Source organism: Centropristis striata, chromosome 15 (genome assembly GCF_030273125.1).
Source record: "Centropristis striata isolate RG_2023a ecotype Rhode Island chromosome 15, C.striata_1.0, whole genome shotgun sequence".
Taxonomy (NCBI): Eukaryota; Metazoa; Chordata; class Actinopteri; order Perciformes; family Serranidae; genus Centropristis; species Centropristis striata.
The window spans coordinates 14333880-14353650 of record NC_081531.1 but is presented as its reverse complement, the minus strand read 5'-3'; the positions used below and the strand labels follow the sequence as shown (position 1 = coordinate 14353650).

Below are 19771 nucleotides of genomic sequence, written 5' to 3'. Positions count from 1 at the left end.
CAGCCTCATGTCTCAGTCTTTATGTGTGTTTGTGTTGGCTCTGTTTGGATTTACGGTCCGCTTCATTAACGGTAAAGCGCTACAGAGAGCCCCGGCTTCTTTCTGGGACTATTTAGGATCATGAGGCCGGCGGGTGGGAGGGGCTGCCGGCCTGGTGGGACAGCGCAGTTTGTCATGTCTATATTAGGAAAGTGGCAGTGTCATTCTTTGGCTCTGTGACTCTCCAAAGCCGCGCCATGCGCAACAGAGCAGCCTGTCTCATTAACCTGAGGCACAGTTAAAGGAATAGGCTGTTGTTTTTCACTCTCTAACTTAATTAACTGAAAATCACTTGCACTTACAAAAAAGTGTTTTTTATTTTATTTTTTTTACAGACATTTACTTAGTTTCCTACATTGATTGCAAATGCAAAAAATGAATGTTAAATTACATTTAATTTTATGTAAAACATTTTTTAAAATAATAGTAATAATAATTCAAAAAACCCACATAAAACCGCTGAATGAAAAATGAAAGGAACATTTTATTTTGTTTTTACAGTGAATTTTTAAATTAAACATAAACCACTTTTAAAAGAAATCAAAATAAAGTTTAAAGTCGGGCAGCAACAGTTGTCACACACTATTACTAAATTACAGTAAAAACTTTATTTAAAAAAAAAGATATATGCTTAAAAAAAACATTTACTGTACATTATCTGTATTTTTACAGTCTACACTGTAAAAAAAAAAAAAAACCCATTATAAAACAGGTTATATTTCACAGACACAGTAATGTCATCTTTAACAACAATGAACATCGTCGTTTATTTTCTGTCAAGTTGCAAGTCATCAAAACCTTTCAATGACTCAAGTCCAAGTCACAATAACTCAAGTCTACATCTCTAATATTGGCCGTAGAGATGCAGACTTCTGTTGAATATAATTGAACTAAATGCTAAAGAGCCAATAAAGCAAAAGCATTTTCACTTTTTAATCAGATAATAAGGCATGTAGAATGAAAAATATTAAATTTTCTTTTGGCAAACGCTTGAAATAAATCATGAAAAGATAATTAACAGAGACAATGTTTGGTCAAACTGTGGAGTACTTATCTTGACAATTTTGTGTATTTTTTCCTTAATTCTTTTGGTTCAAGTCTCTGACGCAGTAGTGATTAAAAAAAAGAAAGAAAAAATATACACGTATTCGAGATATTGTGCTCGCCTCAAACGGCCCACAGCTGGCTCTACTGGCGTGCTGCTGGAATGTAAATCTGTTGATAACGCCGAGCTTCCAGGAAAGAAACGAGAGCTGCTGTCCTGTGTTCAGTCTGCCTGAGTCCCACAGTGGTCAGGTTTAGTTTCAGGATGGATGGATGGATGGATGGATAGATGGATAGATAGATAGATAGATAGATAATACTTCAAACAAACATCAACAGCAGAACCCCTCAACATTATAAAACATGGATAACCATTTCTGCAAATTCAAAAAGAATGACTCACTTATCTTTAAATAATGAAAGGCTTTCTTTAAATAATGACCTCAAAATAACAAAAACAATCCTGAAAATAATGGCTCACTTCAAGTCTTTTGACAACATATTTTCAGATACCAAGTAATTTTTTGCGAAAGTTTCTCATTATTTTGAGATATTAAGTCTATATTTTGAGATAAGTAAATTACTCAGTTTCTCTCTCTTTTTATTATTAAATCTCTCATTTTTTTTTATTCAAACTCTTTATATTGAGAAAGTTTCAAATTTTTGGATACTAAGTCATTATTTTAAGATGCTGAGTCAATATCTTGATATGTTAGTTATTAAACCTCAAATTTTTGGATACAAACTCATTATTTTGAGATAGATATTCATTATTTTGGGTTACTGTGTCTTTTTTTGGATGCTTACCCATTGTCTAAAGGGTTGTTTGTCTTTATAATGACTTTCTTTCCCCTCACATTGGCAGAAATAGTTTTTTATAACCTGGTGACCTATTCACCATCCATTATTAAGGTGCAACACATATTTTAATGTGCAGCATCTGCACACACATAGCTTCAGTTCTAATATAAATGTTGTATATTCTCGTGTTGTGACTTTTGTTGAAGTTGCTGCTCTGTATGGTTTTATTTTATTTTTTAAAAGCAAGATAGTTTGAGTTTCTCTGCTGCAGTTATCTTATCTCTTCAGGGACTGAAGCAGCCTATTTCTGGATTTAGGTTTTCAGTTTGGGCCTTATGTAAGGCGGTGCAGTCTGGGAATGTATGTTAAATGTGTTTTGGGATGTCACATGGGTGTGCCTGAGTATAACGGCTCTCTGCCTTTTATCTGCTCTCTGTGTCTTAGTGTTTGTCTCTGAAGTTTGACCACCACATAGTGTTTGGTGGGACAATCACCTATTAATATCTGCGCTGATGGCAGGCCCGGTTATAGAACATCTCCTGTGTTTTGGAGGATTATGGGTCCCGCTGGCTGCGTGCTGGGACAGCCGCAGGACAGCAAGTTGTCAGTCAACAAACACATTACAGCATCCATTTTTATTTAGGAGAATTCAGAAGGAAATTTAAAACCACTGAAATCTTGGCTTTAATTCAAAGTATTTATTGACAAGATCTTATATTTATAACTTAATAAACAACATCTCAGTAAAACAAAACTTAAAGTAACGCTGTGTTGATGTGATTTGATTTATAGTGATTGTAACAACCCACCAACTATTATTCTATTCTGAAATGAAATGTTGCTAAATCCTAATCGGGAAATGGAAGAAAGTGAAATCACATTTTTCTAAAAGAGTCTCCCATTTTTTATAGTGTTTTTCAGATTTACTTTTGGTGCTTTGAACACCACAAGCAAAGTCTAGTTCCATTAAACTGCAGACATCACATTTTCCTTAACGAGTCTCATCCACTTCTAACCAGTGACGAGCAAAAATAGAAAAGCAAAAACAAATATATCTATCTCAAAATCAAAATACATCATGATAACTATATCATGATAAAGTTGTCTGGTCATTCAAATAATAAAAAGTCCATAAATAACCGCATAGTGAGCTTGAAGCCATTGCAGAAGTGCCTTCAACCTGCATTCTTTTTTAATGTCCAGCAGGGGACGCATTGGCTGCAAAAAGAAGTCAGTTTGTATGTAAGTAAGAATAGAATAGAATAGAATAGAATAGAATCATCTTTATTGTTATTGCACAGTGTACAACAAAATTATGGGTGCTCAACCCAATCAGTGCAAAAGACATTAAAAGCAGAATTCTGACTAGATTTGTGAACACAGTAAACATTCTCATAATGAGTTTATGGTCTCAATCGTTAGTTCCAAGTCTTCACCTTTCATAAAATTGGGCTCATTGAATTAGTCGGGTTTAATGAACCCAATTTTCTTCATGTGTGATGATGTTAGTCAGTGAAACTTGAGCTCAGTGTATAAAATGAGCTGCTGTGACCTCTAGGATAATCACAGCCTCGTGAAACTTTACAACCACAAACTAGAGACCTGGAGCATTCAGAATGGATGGCTTTACACACTATATTGACCATAAGGGGGTTCCTCAGCAGGAAACACAACAAGTGCTTGCCATACAATCGCACAAAATACACAAATCTACAAAATGTCAAAAGTTTTTGAAACCAAATCACAGCATGGATTTTTTCCTGCTGTTCCTCAAGGTCTGAGTGTTTTAATGTGGGATTTTGGTTAAATTCTGCACCAAATGTTTGTAACACAACAACAATAGTATCAACCCAAAAATTGCTCCAACAACTTATGAGACATATAAGACATAGTTGTATCATAATGGTTTAAATCCGTATATCTTCTAAACGTCATCCAAACGTCAACCAAAACACATTTTTAAACCAAGTCACTGCTGTTCCTCAAGGCTTTGGTGGGATGTTTAACTATTAACAACGATAGTTAACAACTATTAACTATATAAAACAAACCCTTTTGTAATCTTTAATGAGTTCTCTCAGGGCTCCAACTTCAGTTGTTTGGTTGATCTCAAACATTTGTGCTGAAAGTTTTGTTTACAGTTGAGACATTTTCAAAAGAAAGACTAAATGATTCCAATGAAATCAAGTAAATGAGGCACTTTTGGTCCAACATGAATATATATTAGTATGTAACTGCTATGTAACTTTTCTGCTGGTGATTTCTGTTCTGATAACACCTCTGATGCCATTTCTCTCCTTCTCCTGCTCTTGTTTCTTCCTCCTCCTCCTGCCTCGCTCCCCTCAGCCATGAGTCGCAGCATCGTGCGGCAGAGTAAGTTTCGCCACGTCTTCGGCCAGACGGTCAAGGCCGAACAGGGCTACGATGACATCCGTGTGTCCAAGGTGACGTGGGACAGCTCCTTCTGCGCTGTCAACCCAAAGTTCCTGGCGGTCATCGTCGAATCGAGCGGGGGAGGAGCGTTCCTGGTGCTGCCGCTCTCCAAGGTCAGTGAGGTCAAACAGAGGCTGGAAACACAGCAGAGTCACTGTGTTTTCACTCAGGACAAAATGCTGATTATTCCAAAACTGCACAAACATTATTATAGGCTTCTACATGTGTTTGTTGTGCTCATTGTACTTAATATGTAAATTAACCCTCTCTTTGACTATATTTTCTACACTTTTTGTTTTAATTATTCCATGAGAGAAGGACATTGGTGCACATATAGGTTATATTTATATTGAAATAACTTACTTACTAATTATGGCTTGATTATATGTACAGATAATCATCGTCTGCATAGGATGAATCATTTGGACTTTTGTGATCCTCTGTCTTTCTTTCTAGCTCGATTGTCAGGACATTGGTTTATGAATCAAAATACATTCAAAGCTAATGACACTCCATCAGTCTCAGCTGAGCTTTGTGTCTCCAAAAAAAGTATGTTTTCTTTTAAAAACAGAAAATGAGTGTAAAAATAGACATTATAATCAAATTTTGAACTTTTTTAGACAGTCTTTACATTGATTCTCAGTTACCAATGTGAAACATAGAAAAAAGTAACCAAAATGAAGCTTAAACGTGTGATATTCCTGTCAGAATCACTTAATTCTGAATGTTTCATTTAAAACATGTCCAAAAATAAAGAGTTTGCATTAACCAGATCCTGTTAAAAACATTAAATTCTGCTCATCAGCGACACTGCAAAGCCATGATTGATTCCTCTGAGATAAACAGTCCCATGACATACATGTCTCTGTTTACACAGAGCAGAGAGGAGAGGACAAGAGAGGCTGGAAACATGACAATACTTCAATATGTGGAGACACAACATTCGTGACACTGGGAAAAGTGTTGTTTATATGAATTCCATTTTATTCCAATTTTCAAATATTAATTTATCAGATAAATTCAACTTGAGTTTTTTTCTTTTTTTTTTATGGTGTTAGCATTGTCATTATGTCATATGTTTGTGTATGAGTGTTTGCACGCTTTTGGTAGCATTTAATCACTTACAATCACTGTGGCCAAGTACAGCCAGTCCAGTATTAGGGAGTCAGTGAGTAAGGAGAGAGAATATAAGAAGAAGAACTTTACAGGGAAAGAGTAAGAAAAGAAAGAGAAGTAAAGATATTTTTCCCCTTAAGAGCTGAAGGTTGAAATAGAAGCTTCTACCAAGAGAAATACATGATATCCACTTCATAAATAAAAGTCTATGTCTCCTCTGCAGACAAAATACAGAATCGTTTCAAAGCGGGTCAGTGCCACGTCACGGTTTCTGCAGTGCAAACGTAGTTTTAGTTTTGGATGATAGTCAGTTTGATTTCGTTTTGCTGGGAAAGACACTATAATTACAAAAATAGAAAAACAGCGACAGAAAAAGCACCAGATCAGGCATTTAAATATGTGATGCATCAGTGGAGCCTTGTGATGATAACAGCATCGCTTTAAAATAAATGATGGACATCTGGAAGAAAAAACTGAATTAATCTAAATTAATTTAAGAGAGATCATATTTCAAGCCACTGTCATGCAAAATAAGCTCCTCTAGTTATCTTATCAAAGTAAAATATATTACTGTTACTGATTATCAAATGTTATGCATTTTACAGGGTGGAATAAATGCCAGTTTTGGTTTGTTTGATTAAAAAACAGTGATCTTAAAATCTATATAATCTATATATAACTGCTGCTTATTCAATAATGATACAGTAAAATGTGTTAAAAATATTTATTTTCATGTGCACTTAGCTGCAGAACACAGCTTGTTGTGTAACTCTGACGCCGATATTATCAGCCGAGTCTGCAGCAGTTTAGTGGCTCTGTCTGCTATTTCCATTCAGCAGGTCTCAAGGCTTTTTACATCAACTGTTGATTGACTTCAGTCAGAAAAATACTGTAGATTTATAACATATTCGTATTGGAGCCAAAGAATGTTTAAGTTTTAAACAACAGAATGAGTTAAAACTGGACAACAGAAACTTCACTTTTTGAGATAAATAATCTAGAAATTTCACAGGTGTAACAAGGTTGTTGCTGTTGAGATTCATCAGCAGTTGATTAGTAACAAAGCGTTTTTTTTCTTGTAGACATGGTAATGGATGTGATTATAAACTGGAGTCATGGTGAACAGACGTGCTATTAATACACGCCAACGTGCTCTCCGTCCTCCTTCTCCCCCTCTGGGTCCCCAACAGGCCACAAGAAAAACTCCCCTTTCAACGCCTCGTCGCTCTGCTATAAATACACCTCTCCTGGTGTGTCTGTGTGTGTGTGTGTGTGTGTGTGTGTGTGTGTGTGTGTGTGTGTGTGTGTGTGTGTGAGAGAGAGATATCTCAAAAGCTGATACACATGTTCACACGATCAGTGAACAGGGAAACAAGGAATAACTTGGATGTGGTTTGCTTCATATTTAAATGTTTAGTTTCCTGTCTCCATGGTGACTGTAGATCTCGAGAAGAACTGACCTGGTTTGGGTTGTCTCATTCGTCATGTGTCGAGTCTCGCAAGAGTTTTCACAAATCTAGGGTTACCACCTCGACACAACCCTGTTTCATGGAAATCCACCATGATGCTACATGTTTTTTGGAAGGTTTTGATTGCTAGATTTGGTCTTATTTACAGAAACATGTGGTCTCTGCATTATTACCGAAGTCTCTCTTTTAGACTGTGTCAAAATACAAGTTTTAACACTTTAAGTTATATATATATATATATATATATATATATAGTCAGCTGGGAGGTCAGGAGGTCAATAGGAGCTTAAATACAGTTTTTTGTCCCGTGACTCGCTAACATATGGAAAAATTATTTTCTTATTTTTTCTTAGTCTGAAAACGTTTTGCTAGGATCACTTTTCTGTTACTTTTTCTTCTCTGACTTTTAGCAGGTGAATTTGCATTTAAAGAGATAGTTCTAGATTTTGGACATTGAGTTGTATGAAATACTTGTCAGTTGTGTAGTTGGATGCAAAGCTAGAGTGGTGGAAAGTAACTAACTACATTTTCTCAAGTACTGTACTTAAGTACAATTTTGAGGTACTTATACTTTACTTGAGTATTTCCATTTTATGTAACTTTTTACTCATGCTCCACTACATTTTTAGGCAAATATTGTACTTTTTACTCCACTACATTTAGCTGACAGCTTTAGTTACTTTTCATGTTTCAAGATTTAACATGAAAAAAATGATACATTTTAAGTGATTATACATTTTTTTAATTGAATCTCATAACAGTACATATAGTGGTTTAAATGAGCCCTACGTTGAGTAAATTCAAACCCTGCTTATATAAATCACCAATAATATATTTGGAATATATATAACAATCTGTTGGGGCTATTCTGTATAACAAGTACTTTTACTTTTGATACTTTAAGTACATTTTGTGATACTTTTGTACTTTTACTTCAGTAAGTTTTGAATGCAGGACTTTTACTTGTAGTGGAGTAATTTCACAGTGTGGTGTTAGTACTTTTACTGCAGTAAGGGATCTGAAAACTTCTTCCACCACTGACGAGCTCACAGCTTACTTTCCGAGCTCCGGTTCCAATCGTAGAATAGAAAGTTCCTGCAAGCTGGCAAAGTCACAAAACTACAAGGTTTTGCTCCACAAAACTAAGTGTTAACTGAAAGGTCACCCAACCATGAAGATACCGACTTCACTTGCCGTTATTTTGGTCCTTGAAAAAGCCCGTATAGTGAATTTACTGACTCAGTTTTATTTGATTTAATTACCAAAAAGGAACTTTTTTATTATTTATGTCAGAATTATTTGACTCAGTTGGATTTAAATTTTGTCTGTAATTGAAAATTGAATTTTTTTAAAGGATTTTTTGACATTCGTTGACCTGCAAATCACCAAATCAGTGGCGGTTCTTCACAGGGGCCACTGCCCCTGTGTCAAATTAATAATAAAATGATCAATTTATAACGAACGACGGAACAATTTTTACCTATTTTTTGTTCAAACAATATCTCATTGTACACAAAAGGAACACAGAATGTGCACATTGTATAATAGTTTAATTGTGCAATAAAAGCTTGTGTGTGTGTATATATATATATATATATATATATATAAATATATACACACACATATATGTATATATATATATATATATACAGATCATTCCCACTGTACTGCACTTTCAAATTTAAAAAAAGTAATTGTGCACAAAAATGAGAAATGTCATTGTCGAACAAAGTCTCATTGTATCTTCCAAATATACTGAAATGAGATTTTTAAATAAGCTAAAATAAAGGGTTTGAATGCTTAAATATAATCTTTGCGTTTTTTTAATGTGCCCCTCTGATTAAACACTGGCCCCTGCTTGGCCTCCACAGTAGAACTGGTCAAGAACCGCCACTGCACCAAATCAATGCTGTTTTTAACTTTGTTATGAGAAATAGACAAATGTTAACTCAGTCGTGTTATGTGTTGCAGTCTGGTCGTGTGGATAAGAACTACCCGCTGGTGATCGGACACTCTGGACCCGTCCTCGACATCGACTGGTGCCCTCATGATGACAACATCCTGGCCAGCTGCTCGGAGGACTGCACCGCAATGGTAACCACAGAGTGTGAGTGTGGTGTGTGTGTGTGTGTGTGTGTTTACACACGGTCGCCCATAAAGTTGAAATTATTTTGTTTTTAGACACAATCCTCTGTTAATTGCGGTTTCATATTCATTGTGATATGTTTGTAAGAGATTGATTCATAAAGTTTTGAGAGGATATACATTTTACCTGTCAAGAGTAAATCAAATTGTTACATTCATTTCATGGAAAGAGGTAAAAAATATTTTATTCGAACTTTATGAACGACCGTGTACTTCTACTCCACTACTTTAGAGGCAAATATTGTACTTTTTACTCCACTAAATTTAGCTGACAACTTTAGTTACTTGTATGTTATGATGGCAAATATTTATTTAAAAATCAAACATACAGCTTCTTAATATATTTCATATGTCATTTCTTTCTTAATATTCACCAGTAAACATATTTTCTTTTAAAAATTTCTCTTTTGTCAGGCCTAATTATTCATTACATTCAGTGTCTTCTGTTATAAAATACATATATTAAGTAACATAGGCTATATCAACTTTCGGGACCCCCACTTTAAAAAAAACATTGAATCAAACCTGACAGTAAGTTAAGTAGTTAAAATGAGTCCTACCGTAACAGTAAAATGCTGCTTATATAAATGCATCAATAAGAATTCAATAATATATTTGGAATATATAGATATTTCCATTTTATGTTACTTTTTACTCATGCTCCACTACATTTTTAGGCAAATATTGTACTTTTTGACAGCCTACTTACAACTTACTTTTCATGTCAAGATTTAACATGGAAAAAAATGATCAATTTAAAGTGATTATACATTTTTTTTAATTGAACCTCATAACAGTACATATGGTAGTTTAAATGAGCCCTACGTTGAGTAAATTCAAACCCTGCTTATGTAAATTACCAATAATATATTTGGAATATATATAACAATCTGTTGGGGCTATTCTGTATAACAAGTACTTTTACTTTTCATACTTTCAGTTTGATCCTTTTGTACTTATTCTTCATTAAGTTTTGAATGCGTGTGGTATTAGTACTTTTACTGCAGTAAAGGATCTGAATACTTTGTGAGTGGGAGAGAGAAGCTGTGAATGTCTGTGGAGGAGTTTGTTGTTCGGTGACTCAGAGGTCGCCGCAGAAATTTGTCACATCTGTCTGAGCGAAGTGAGTCAGTGGAGACATCAGTGTGTCTACCTGTGTGATGTCTTCACTGTCCGCCCACCTGTTCCGTCTCATCACTCTGCCCGTCATATTTCGTCCTTGAGATGTTTGTCCAACTCTGTCTGTTCTTTAATAACACTTTCTGTGCCTACGCTGTAAAAAAAGATAAACAGTAGCTACTCAATAAAATTGAGGCAAGAGATTGCACGCAACATTATTAATTAAATCTAACTACGTTACAAGTTGAGTTAATAACTTAACAGGAAGTGTTAAGTGTCAATTAAAAACTGACTAATTCTATTGTGTTGGATTCAGGCCCAGCGTGCAGCATATGTAGGCTGTAGAGAACAGTTTGATAATCACCGTCAGTCTGTGTTTATGTTCTGCTGTCAAACATCAGACACCTACAGGAAATAATCTGTTAAAACCACTTTACAAACCGTGCTGTGACACGCCGTTGTGTCTTTAACTTTAATTTCATGTCAGGTTTGATGATAAAGTTTGAACTTAAATATGCTGGGACCAAGTGAAGGGTCCGATATTATTGTAGAAAGTGAGATTTGGGAGAGGACGACCTAAGTGATGTAGTTAATGTAACTTACATAAAATGTGATGCACAAACTGGGATTTAAGAAATAACCTGTGGAGCTTGATTCTGAATGTGTCTTCTAGCTCCCTAATTGATATTTTCTGCCTGATTTTATTTTTACTGTATTTCAAATGTATATGTGCATCTATGCAGGATGTGCTAAAACATTTCATGGCAGTTTCTTAGAACTACTTTGTTCATAAAGTTTAGCTTTTTTTTTGCTCACAGTTTCGTTTTGACACAGGTAACCAACCTTGGTGTCCTGGGGAGAACGTTCTGGGTTTGTTTACTAGCAGGTGGAGCAGGACTCTACTTGCCCAAATGTGTTGGCCGATTCATTCAAATCGGGTATTTTAAAGAATCAAAATGCTCAATCAACAGAGAAATACACAGCCTGTATTAATTACTCATTACTTCTGTACCATGTGCCTTCAATCTCATTTACTGGCTGCAGTGACAGTGCAACAGTGCAGACACCAGCTTTGCTGGATTAAAAATGTTAAACTATCAAAACAAAGTCTTAAAATTATTGTATTTTGAGGAAAATTATCACATGCGTGTCATAACCATTTAAACAGATAAGCAAGCTGACATATGTACCTTCATGGAAAAAAAACATTTATTATTATTATACCACCATTTTTCTTCAATCTCTTGTTCATTTTAATGCCTGGTACAACTGAAGGTAGATTTGTTTTGACAATTATAACGACAACAACAAAAATAGCCCATAAGAGTTTAATTTAAGAGCTGATATCTAGCCATTTTCCATGGTTTTCTTGATAATAACCAAAATGATAATCATTGTTATTATCAGTATATTTGTCCAAACAAATGTACTTTTAGTTGTTCCATGACTGTACATCACAGTAAATAGACAGTAAATCATAATATCTGAAAAATTGTCATGACAGTGATGAGACATGAACATTAGCTGTCTGAAAGCAGGAAATGTGAGCGAGGTTAAGTGTCCTGGATGTGATGAGCTGCTCCACTGACACAAATACAGACACAAGCGTCACATAACTGTCACAGTTTAGGGAGTGATTTTTCTTTTTTTTTGGTGATCTACATTAAGGCTGTGGCCAACAAGTGTATTCGTGATTAATCGAGCACTTGTTTGGTGAATATAATATCTGAAAATTACAATATAAAGTCACAGTTTCCCATAGAATAGGACATCTTCAGTTGTTTTATCTGATCAACAGTCCAAAGCCCCAAATTATCTATTGACAATAATAATAAAATAACATTCAAAACAATTCAGTCACCAGAACAAATGTTGGCATTGTAAGTTTCAGCAAACACATTTAAATATCTACTTTTTTGACCAAAAACACATAGAATATGAAAGTTTTTCAACCTTTGCAACCTGTTCCCATCCTGACATGTCTCACTGAAAACATTCTGCAAACATGTGAAGACTGGAACATAAATATAAGACAATCGCTGATTTAAACTATGAAAACACTAAAAAACACTTTGGTTAAGGTTAGGTACCAAAACCACTTGGCAGTCCGACGGATTCTTGTTCCAAAGGTCTTGCTGTATTGATGTAATATTCTGGAGGGTTGACCATTTTATCTGTTCTTGATATTCCAAAAATTGAATAATTCAGCATCAATTGGTGATTGATGGAGTCATGTTTATTAGAGATTTCTGACCAGAGCAACTTGACACACAGTGCTGAGCTGCATTTCAGATTAATCTTCAGGTTCCAGTTTTCAGATGATGCCCACCACTTCTATGTGGCATTTATTGTCGACCTGCTGTCTTGCCCCTTAAAATTCACTGTCAACAACACCCACTCTCAATAAAAGGGGATCACCAAAGGGCTTAAGGTTTGGTAAAAATAATAGGATTAGGCTTCAAAAAACATTTATTTTAGACATAACTCCCAACAACGGGACAAAAGAATCTGCTTCTTCTGCTTCAAAATCCTGTTTGTTTGTTTGTTTGTTTTTTTGCTCCCATCCACCTGTCAAGGGATGTATGTAACTAGAAACATCATAAACAAATAAAAATTTCTGTTACGTTGTTTTCACATCACAATGCTTTGTCTTTGTGTGTGTGTCAGCATGTGTAAACTCTAACAGTTTTTTCTTTGTATCATGACAACAAGTGTGTTGACTCAACATGTATCTGTACATCAGCTCAGCTGTCTCTGTGACAGACTTGCTCACATTTGTTCACCACGACGTTACAGGAATCTTTGTGCGATTGCAGGATTGAATCGTTGCTTCTCTGATGGCAACAGCTGCTGGGATGCAGTGTGTGTGTGTGTGTGTGTGTGTGTGTTTGTGTTTGTGTTCTTGTACATCCTACATAGTGAGGACCGGAATATGTTTTTAACCAACAGAGTGAGGACATTTTTGTAAAGTGAGGACATTTCGGCCGGTCCTCACTTCTTTAAAGGCTTGTTTCAGAGTTCAGACTTTGTTTTAGGGTTAAGGTTACAATTAGGTTTATGTTAGGGTTAGGGTTGGGCATTTAGTTGTGATGATAAAGGGTTAGGGTTAGGGTTAGGGGCTGGGGAAATTCACTATTCCAATGAGGGCACTCACAAAGATAGAAGTACAAGGGTGTGTGTGTGTGTGCTTTGTTTATGTCCATCACACAGACAGACAGTTGCAGCTGTCCAGTTTTGGCAGCGTGGTCGCTGAAAGGTCAAAACTGTGATGTCATTCTCTTCGCTTTGTGTCTTGTGTCATCTGAAAAGGCTCATTAGAGTGTGTGTGTAGACTTTATAGTTTTGTTGTTTGTGCTTTTATTTATTCTACAGTTACAGAGAAATTCCACATTTTAATTCAGTCTGAGATGTTGTTGCTTTTTTTACATCCATTATCTTTAATATTCTCTCTCTTAAAAGCTATAATTAAAGGAAATTAAAGGGACTTTGCACCAGAAATGTTTCCCTCCGCTTACTGGAGTTGCACTCAGCTAAGGACATTAGTGTGTGGGTGTCACCTCCACCAGCAACAGAAATGTTACAATTGCTGCAGTTAAATTTATGATCCAGTTAAAATGACTGAGCAGTAAATCTGAAGCAGTGTGCTGAGTTTAAGACAACAAGAAAAATCCATGCTGTGATTTGGTTTCAAAAATGTTTCAAAAATGTCTGTATTTTTCAGTGATTGTATAGCGAGCGCTTGTGTTGCTTGCTGAGACACCCCCTTATGGTCGATATAGTGTGTAAAGCCATCCATCCTCTGAATGCTCCAGGTCTCTAGTTTGTGGTTGTAAAGTTTCATGAGGCTGTGTGTATCCTAGAGGTCACAGCAGCTCATTTTATACACTGAGCTCAAGTTTCACTGACTAACATCATCACAAATTAAGAAAATTGGGCTCATTTAATCCACAAGAGTGTCAGCTTTCCAGTCATACCTGATTTATGCAACTCACAGACTGTTTGGGGACCCCAGGAGGCCGAAATATTCACATACAAGAGGACAAAAATGGTACCAGTCCTGGCTACACTGATTACTGGACAGATTCTTGTTTAACATCAGACACATCATCCATTTGTTTCTCATTGTCTTCTTCTCCAGGTGTGGCAGATCCCAGATCATGCACTGACCCGCCCCCTCTCCGACCCCATCGTGGTCCTGGAGGGACACTCCAAACGTGTCGGCATCGTCACCTGGCACCCCACCGCACGCAACATACTCCTCACTGCGGGTAGGACACACACACACACACACACACACACACACCTATTTCCTTGAAAGACTTATAAACTCTCCACTTTGTGTTCTTTATCTCTGACCGCAGGCAGTGATAACCTGATTATCGTCTGGAACGTGGGGACTGGCGAGGCCCTCCTCTCCATGGACGACCACCCAGACCTCATCTACAGCATCAGCTGGAACCGAAACGGCAGCTTGTTCTGCACCACCTGTAAGGACCGACGTCTGCGCGTCTGCGACCCCCGCAAGAGGGAGGTGGTGGCGGTGCGTGAGTAGAAAATACTAATATCACAACACTATCTGAGCTCTTTAATAAGTTTCCGGAGTATATCGTTTATTATATGTATTACCCCGATTCCTAAAAAAGTTGGGACATTATGTAAAATGTAAATGAACAGAATGTGATAATTTGCTAAGTCTTCGTGAAATATATTAACAACATATTGAACCTCTTAAAACCCACCTTCCAGCCAGAGGGTAAGGGTTGACCTAAAAAACGTTTTTTGTTTTTTTGTTTACAGTGGCTAGTTAAGTTCAGAAACGTATGTCTCTTATTTGCTGCCGTACAAAGGAATCCCTATGCATCGTAGCTTGACTCATACTGATGTCTGACCAACAGGAGCGTCTGGCTCCACACGAGGGGATCCGACCAATGAGAGCCATCTTCACCAGAGACGGAAACATCTTCACCACGGGGTTCACCAGGATGAGCCAGAGAGAACTCGGGCTCTGGGACCCGGTAACAAAGATCTTCAATCTCACGTAAATTTGATGCAGTTATACAAATTGTAGTCTTACAATTGTAACGTTTTTATTCTCTGCAGACAAATTTCGAGGAGCCCATTGCGCTGTTGGAGCTGGACACAAGTAATGGCGTGTTGTTACCATACTATGATGCAGACGCAAACATGGTCTACCTGTGTGGAAAGGTACGGAGACATTGCTTTATTACTTTATAAGTGCACCATGTACAGAAATGTGTGCAGATCTGTATAGTTGCAGCCTTTATAATGATACGTTTTTTACATGTTGATTATGCGTGTTTTCTGTGTTTGTGTGTGTGCAGGGCGACAGCAGTGTCCGTTACTTTGAGATCACAGACGAGCCGCCGTACGTCCATTATCTTAGCACCTTCAGCAGTAAGGAGCCCCAGAGGGGGATGGGCTTCATGCCCAAGAGAGGTGTGGACGTCACCAAGTGTGAGATTGCCAGGTAAGAGACGGATCCTATAAATATTGCAGCTTTACAGCAATTAAATCAGATTTTATTATTTGATGGGTTATAAAGGCCGCATGTTGCACGAGAGTTGTAAAGTTCTGACCACCTGTCCTCTTCAAGGGCGGGTCCATTATTTATTTAATTTAATTTATTTTTGAGGTTCTTATATCGTGCTGCAGCTTCCCAGTATTCTTCCTTATGTTTTCAAGTTAAAACATTCATATTTTGGTTGAAGCATGTATGTTTTAGTGTCAAAATGCTTCTTCTGAAAAAAAATTCCCACATGACCTGATTAGGGTTTTTTTTTACAACCGCGGACCGTAAGTTTGTGCTATTTTTAGAACGTGCCGTTATAGCATGAGCCACAAACCGGCTCGTGCCGCGATACGTACATAATGTGCCCTGAAACGCTAGTCACGATACGTGCCTATATGCCGCAATTTGTGATACTGACACACAACCTCTGCTGCCATTTCTGTTGGATAACTTGTTGTTTCCTCAAAGCCACCAGCCTCCATTGACAAAAACAGCAATTTTGGCTCACAGAACATGTAATTTGACTGCTCTACTGTTACCACCACCTCATTCTCTAAGTTTGCTTATGTTATTGACTTTTGGATCATCCACAGCAGGGCGTACTGTGTAGTGATTTCCACACAGCTTGAGCTATCTTACTTTATATTAGGGTTAGGGTTATATTAGTAACCTATGTCACTTCTTTATGCTAAGTCTGAGTGGGTGTTTCTGTATAAAAACCATGTAAAACAGGCATTGCATTGGTTTAATGGATTTGACAATCCATAACCCTCAAGATTAAAGGTTAATGACCTTTAAAAATATGTACAACTTATTGCAGTTCAATGTTGGTGTCCATTATTGAGCACAGTCCTGCATGTTTGACATCTGGCAGTTTTATTCACTTTCAGTATTTAATGTCTCACAGCCTCTGAACTCAGAGTGCCTGAAGTCATGTCATACTTTACTCTTTCACATGTAAAGTATAAATGGATGTCTTTTCTCTCTCTTCTCTGCCTCTTCTTCCTATTTGTCCTCTCAGGTTATTTAAGCTTCTCGACAAGAAGTGTGAGCCCATCACGATGACGGTGCCCAGAAAAGTAAGTCTGCTCATTCTCTACAAGCGTTTGACTTGGTTGTAACTAAGTACATTTACATTACAGTTTTGAGTACTTTTCCCATTTATTTCATTACTCCACTTCCACTTTGTTTCATTCAACTCCTAATTTATTCATAAAGCACATTTAAAATTTTTTTTAAAACATTTGACAAAGTACTCTGCAATCAAAGAAATAGCAAAAACCATTAAAACAACGCAAACATTTCAGAGATAAATATTATACTTTTGACTTTACGACTCTTTCCCCAAAGCTGCAGTTACTTTTCAGATTAGTATTTTAATCTAAAACATGTGAGTTTATAGATACAACTAGCTTGTGTCAATGCATCAATATTAAGTTTAATATTTCCAGTAATATATTTACTTTTACTTCAGTAATATTTGGAATACAGGACTTATATATATCAGTTCCTATTCTAGAGTATATGTTATTTTCGTGCTCTTTTCCTCTCTGCTCTGTCTTTTATCCCTCCCCCCGAAACACATCTGTCTTTCTTTTATTCTCTTCCACAGTCAGACCTCTTCCAGGATGACCTGTACCCGGACACGGCGGGGCCCGAGCCCGCTATGGAGGCCGAGGAGTGGCTGGATGGCCGCGACGAAGACCCGATCCTGGTGTCCATGAGGGGGGGCTACGTGGCGCCCAAGAGCCGAGAGCTCAAAGTGGCGAGGAAGAACGTGCTGGACTCCAGACCCACCACCCGACGCAGCATGTCCACTCTGGAGACCAACAGTCTGCCGGTAAACTATGGCATTTATTATATGAGCAATAATAACAAGCTGCATTTTATGGGCTAATATTTGTGGTTTCATGTTGCACATTAATATAAAAACATTCTTATCTGAATGCGCCATTTTCCAGAGGTGCCACAGTGATTAGAAGACAATATTTACAATACAATATATTGACTACTTTTTTGGAGCTAAAGGTTTATTCTCTGGAACATAAGTGGATGAAAATGGATGGATGGATCAACTATAATTTTAACATTTTACATGTTTATATATGCCTTTAACCCTCCTGTTATGTTGTGGGTCACATTGACCCATTTAAGTTTAAAATCTAAAAAAGTAGTTAAAAGTTGGCTTAATAAGTGTAATAAACATGTAAAATGAAAATGGTCCATTTCACATATTTGCATGTTTATATCACATAGATACTGTTCGGTTCAATCTGACCCTGAACAGAAGAGGTGACTCTTGTTAATTTATCAACGTCAATCCATAAAAGAAGAAATTAAAAATGTAAACTAAAAATCTCAAAAACTCAATGTTATATAAAACTATTGTATTTTATAAGTAGGTCTTTCCAATGTACATACAAAAAAAGTTTTAACATGCATTTTTTTTAAAATGAAAAAACGAATGAGAGTGAATCCTCCTCATTGACCCATGATCTGTGAGAGGTGAAGAACACCATTGCACTAAATGTTGATTGGAATGCTTAGTAATGGAGTTAATGATGAAATATAAACAATGTTTACTGGAATTTTTTGGTTTCCGACACTTTTGGATAATTAAACATTATGCTGATCCTGAGAAACAAACATACCAGGAGCGTTAATAGGCCAATTAAGCTGATAATATTTGTCAACCCATATATCTTTCGGACTCTACTAAAATTCCCGTAAGAACAAGTTTAAACCAGGATCGGTTTTATTGAGTCTGAAAATCTCTCTATCCCACTCGTGGTGGTTTTTCAGCATGTAATCACCTCCAGTTGTTTATGCTATTACACACTCTTTGTATGTGATAATTATGTAATTTGTATTTTAGAGATCTGTCTCTCACTTTAACACATTTATGTTTATCTCTCCTCTATTTGTACCTGCCCACAACTTTTATTTCCCACAGCTTCCCTTCTTTGTTTTGGTTTATTTCTCCTACAGTTGCTCACTGTCCCTGACCTATTTTTCCTCTCTTTTTCTTTATCCTTAATTCCCCCCCTTCCCTGTCACTGTCTGTTTTTCCTTTCTTCTTCTTCTGTTTTCCTTTTCTTCTTCTTCTGTTTTCCTTTTCTTCTTCTTCTCCTGTCCAGCCCGAGTTGCTTCAGAGGTTGTTGGAGGAGATGCAGAATCTGAAGGCCACAGTTTTGTCTCAGGAGAAGAGAATCTGTGACTTGGAGAATAAGCTTTCCCAGTACACCAATGGCACCGACTGACGTGCATTAAAACTCTAAAACCTTCTGAAGAACTGGTCTATATTTCAGAATTATCTATATAACTATTATAGACACTCATTTCCCTTGTATTGACAAGGAAACTATCTCATGAACGCTCCGACAGTGTGCTGTCCCCTTAAAAGGTTCCATTGTGTGAGAATATGAATGTGGACGGTGTAACTGCACAAATTTGAACAAATTACATCCGTATCTCGGTCTTTGTTTTGCGGTTGATTCTACATAATCCACATTCCAGTTTGAACATAATGTACCTTTAACGCTACGGCACAAATATTTTAATATTTTCACACAAGAATGAGAAGAGAACAGAAGCAGATGAGAGGGATGAGCAAGTTGAATTTAAGGTCTGAAGAAAGTCAACACTGTTTACACAACCGTCTGGGTGAATACGTTATTCTGATTGGCTGCAGGGTGTGTATTATTCCTGATAAAGTATGCCTACTGACAATTCATTATTGCCCTAGCTACATACCATTTATTAAAGCTGAAATTACAGGTGTGAATGGAATAAGCGGGATAATACTCAACCAGTAGGGAAGTAACAAACCAACACAATTAATGATACAAATATGATTTTTTAAAAATAAAATAAGATTGAGGGCAAATTATGAGTGATAATCAATGATGAGAATGCTACAGGGGATTTTGGCACATTTGTTTTAGGCACTCCCACTTTATCTGTGTTGCTCATTACACAAATGCACGATCCTTACAAGTTGTACCTCTCTGTAAACGTGATGAATCAGGCTATCCAACAATATATAATACAACACCAATTAGTATGATCAAAGGGG

At 36.8% G+C, this 19771-nt stretch overlaps 1 protein-coding gene across 1 annotated transcript; it reads left to right on the top strand.

The window, feature by feature from the left end:
• Positions 1-4232: 4232 nt before the first annotated feature.
• coro6 (coronin 6) lies at positions 4233-18980 on the top strand. Its single transcript, XM_059352316.1, has 10 exons — positions 4233-4430; positions 8874-8996; positions 14305-14434; positions 14528-14706; positions 15062-15181; positions 15267-15371; positions 15509-15654; positions 16718-16775; positions 17309-17536; positions 18834-18980. Exons 1-10 carry the CDS (start codon positions 4233-4235, stop codon positions 18954-18956), a joined length of 1410 nt encoding a protein of 469 aa, XP_059208299.1. The 3' UTR covers positions 18957-18980.
• The last annotated feature ends 791 nt before the right edge of the window (positions 18981-19771 follow it).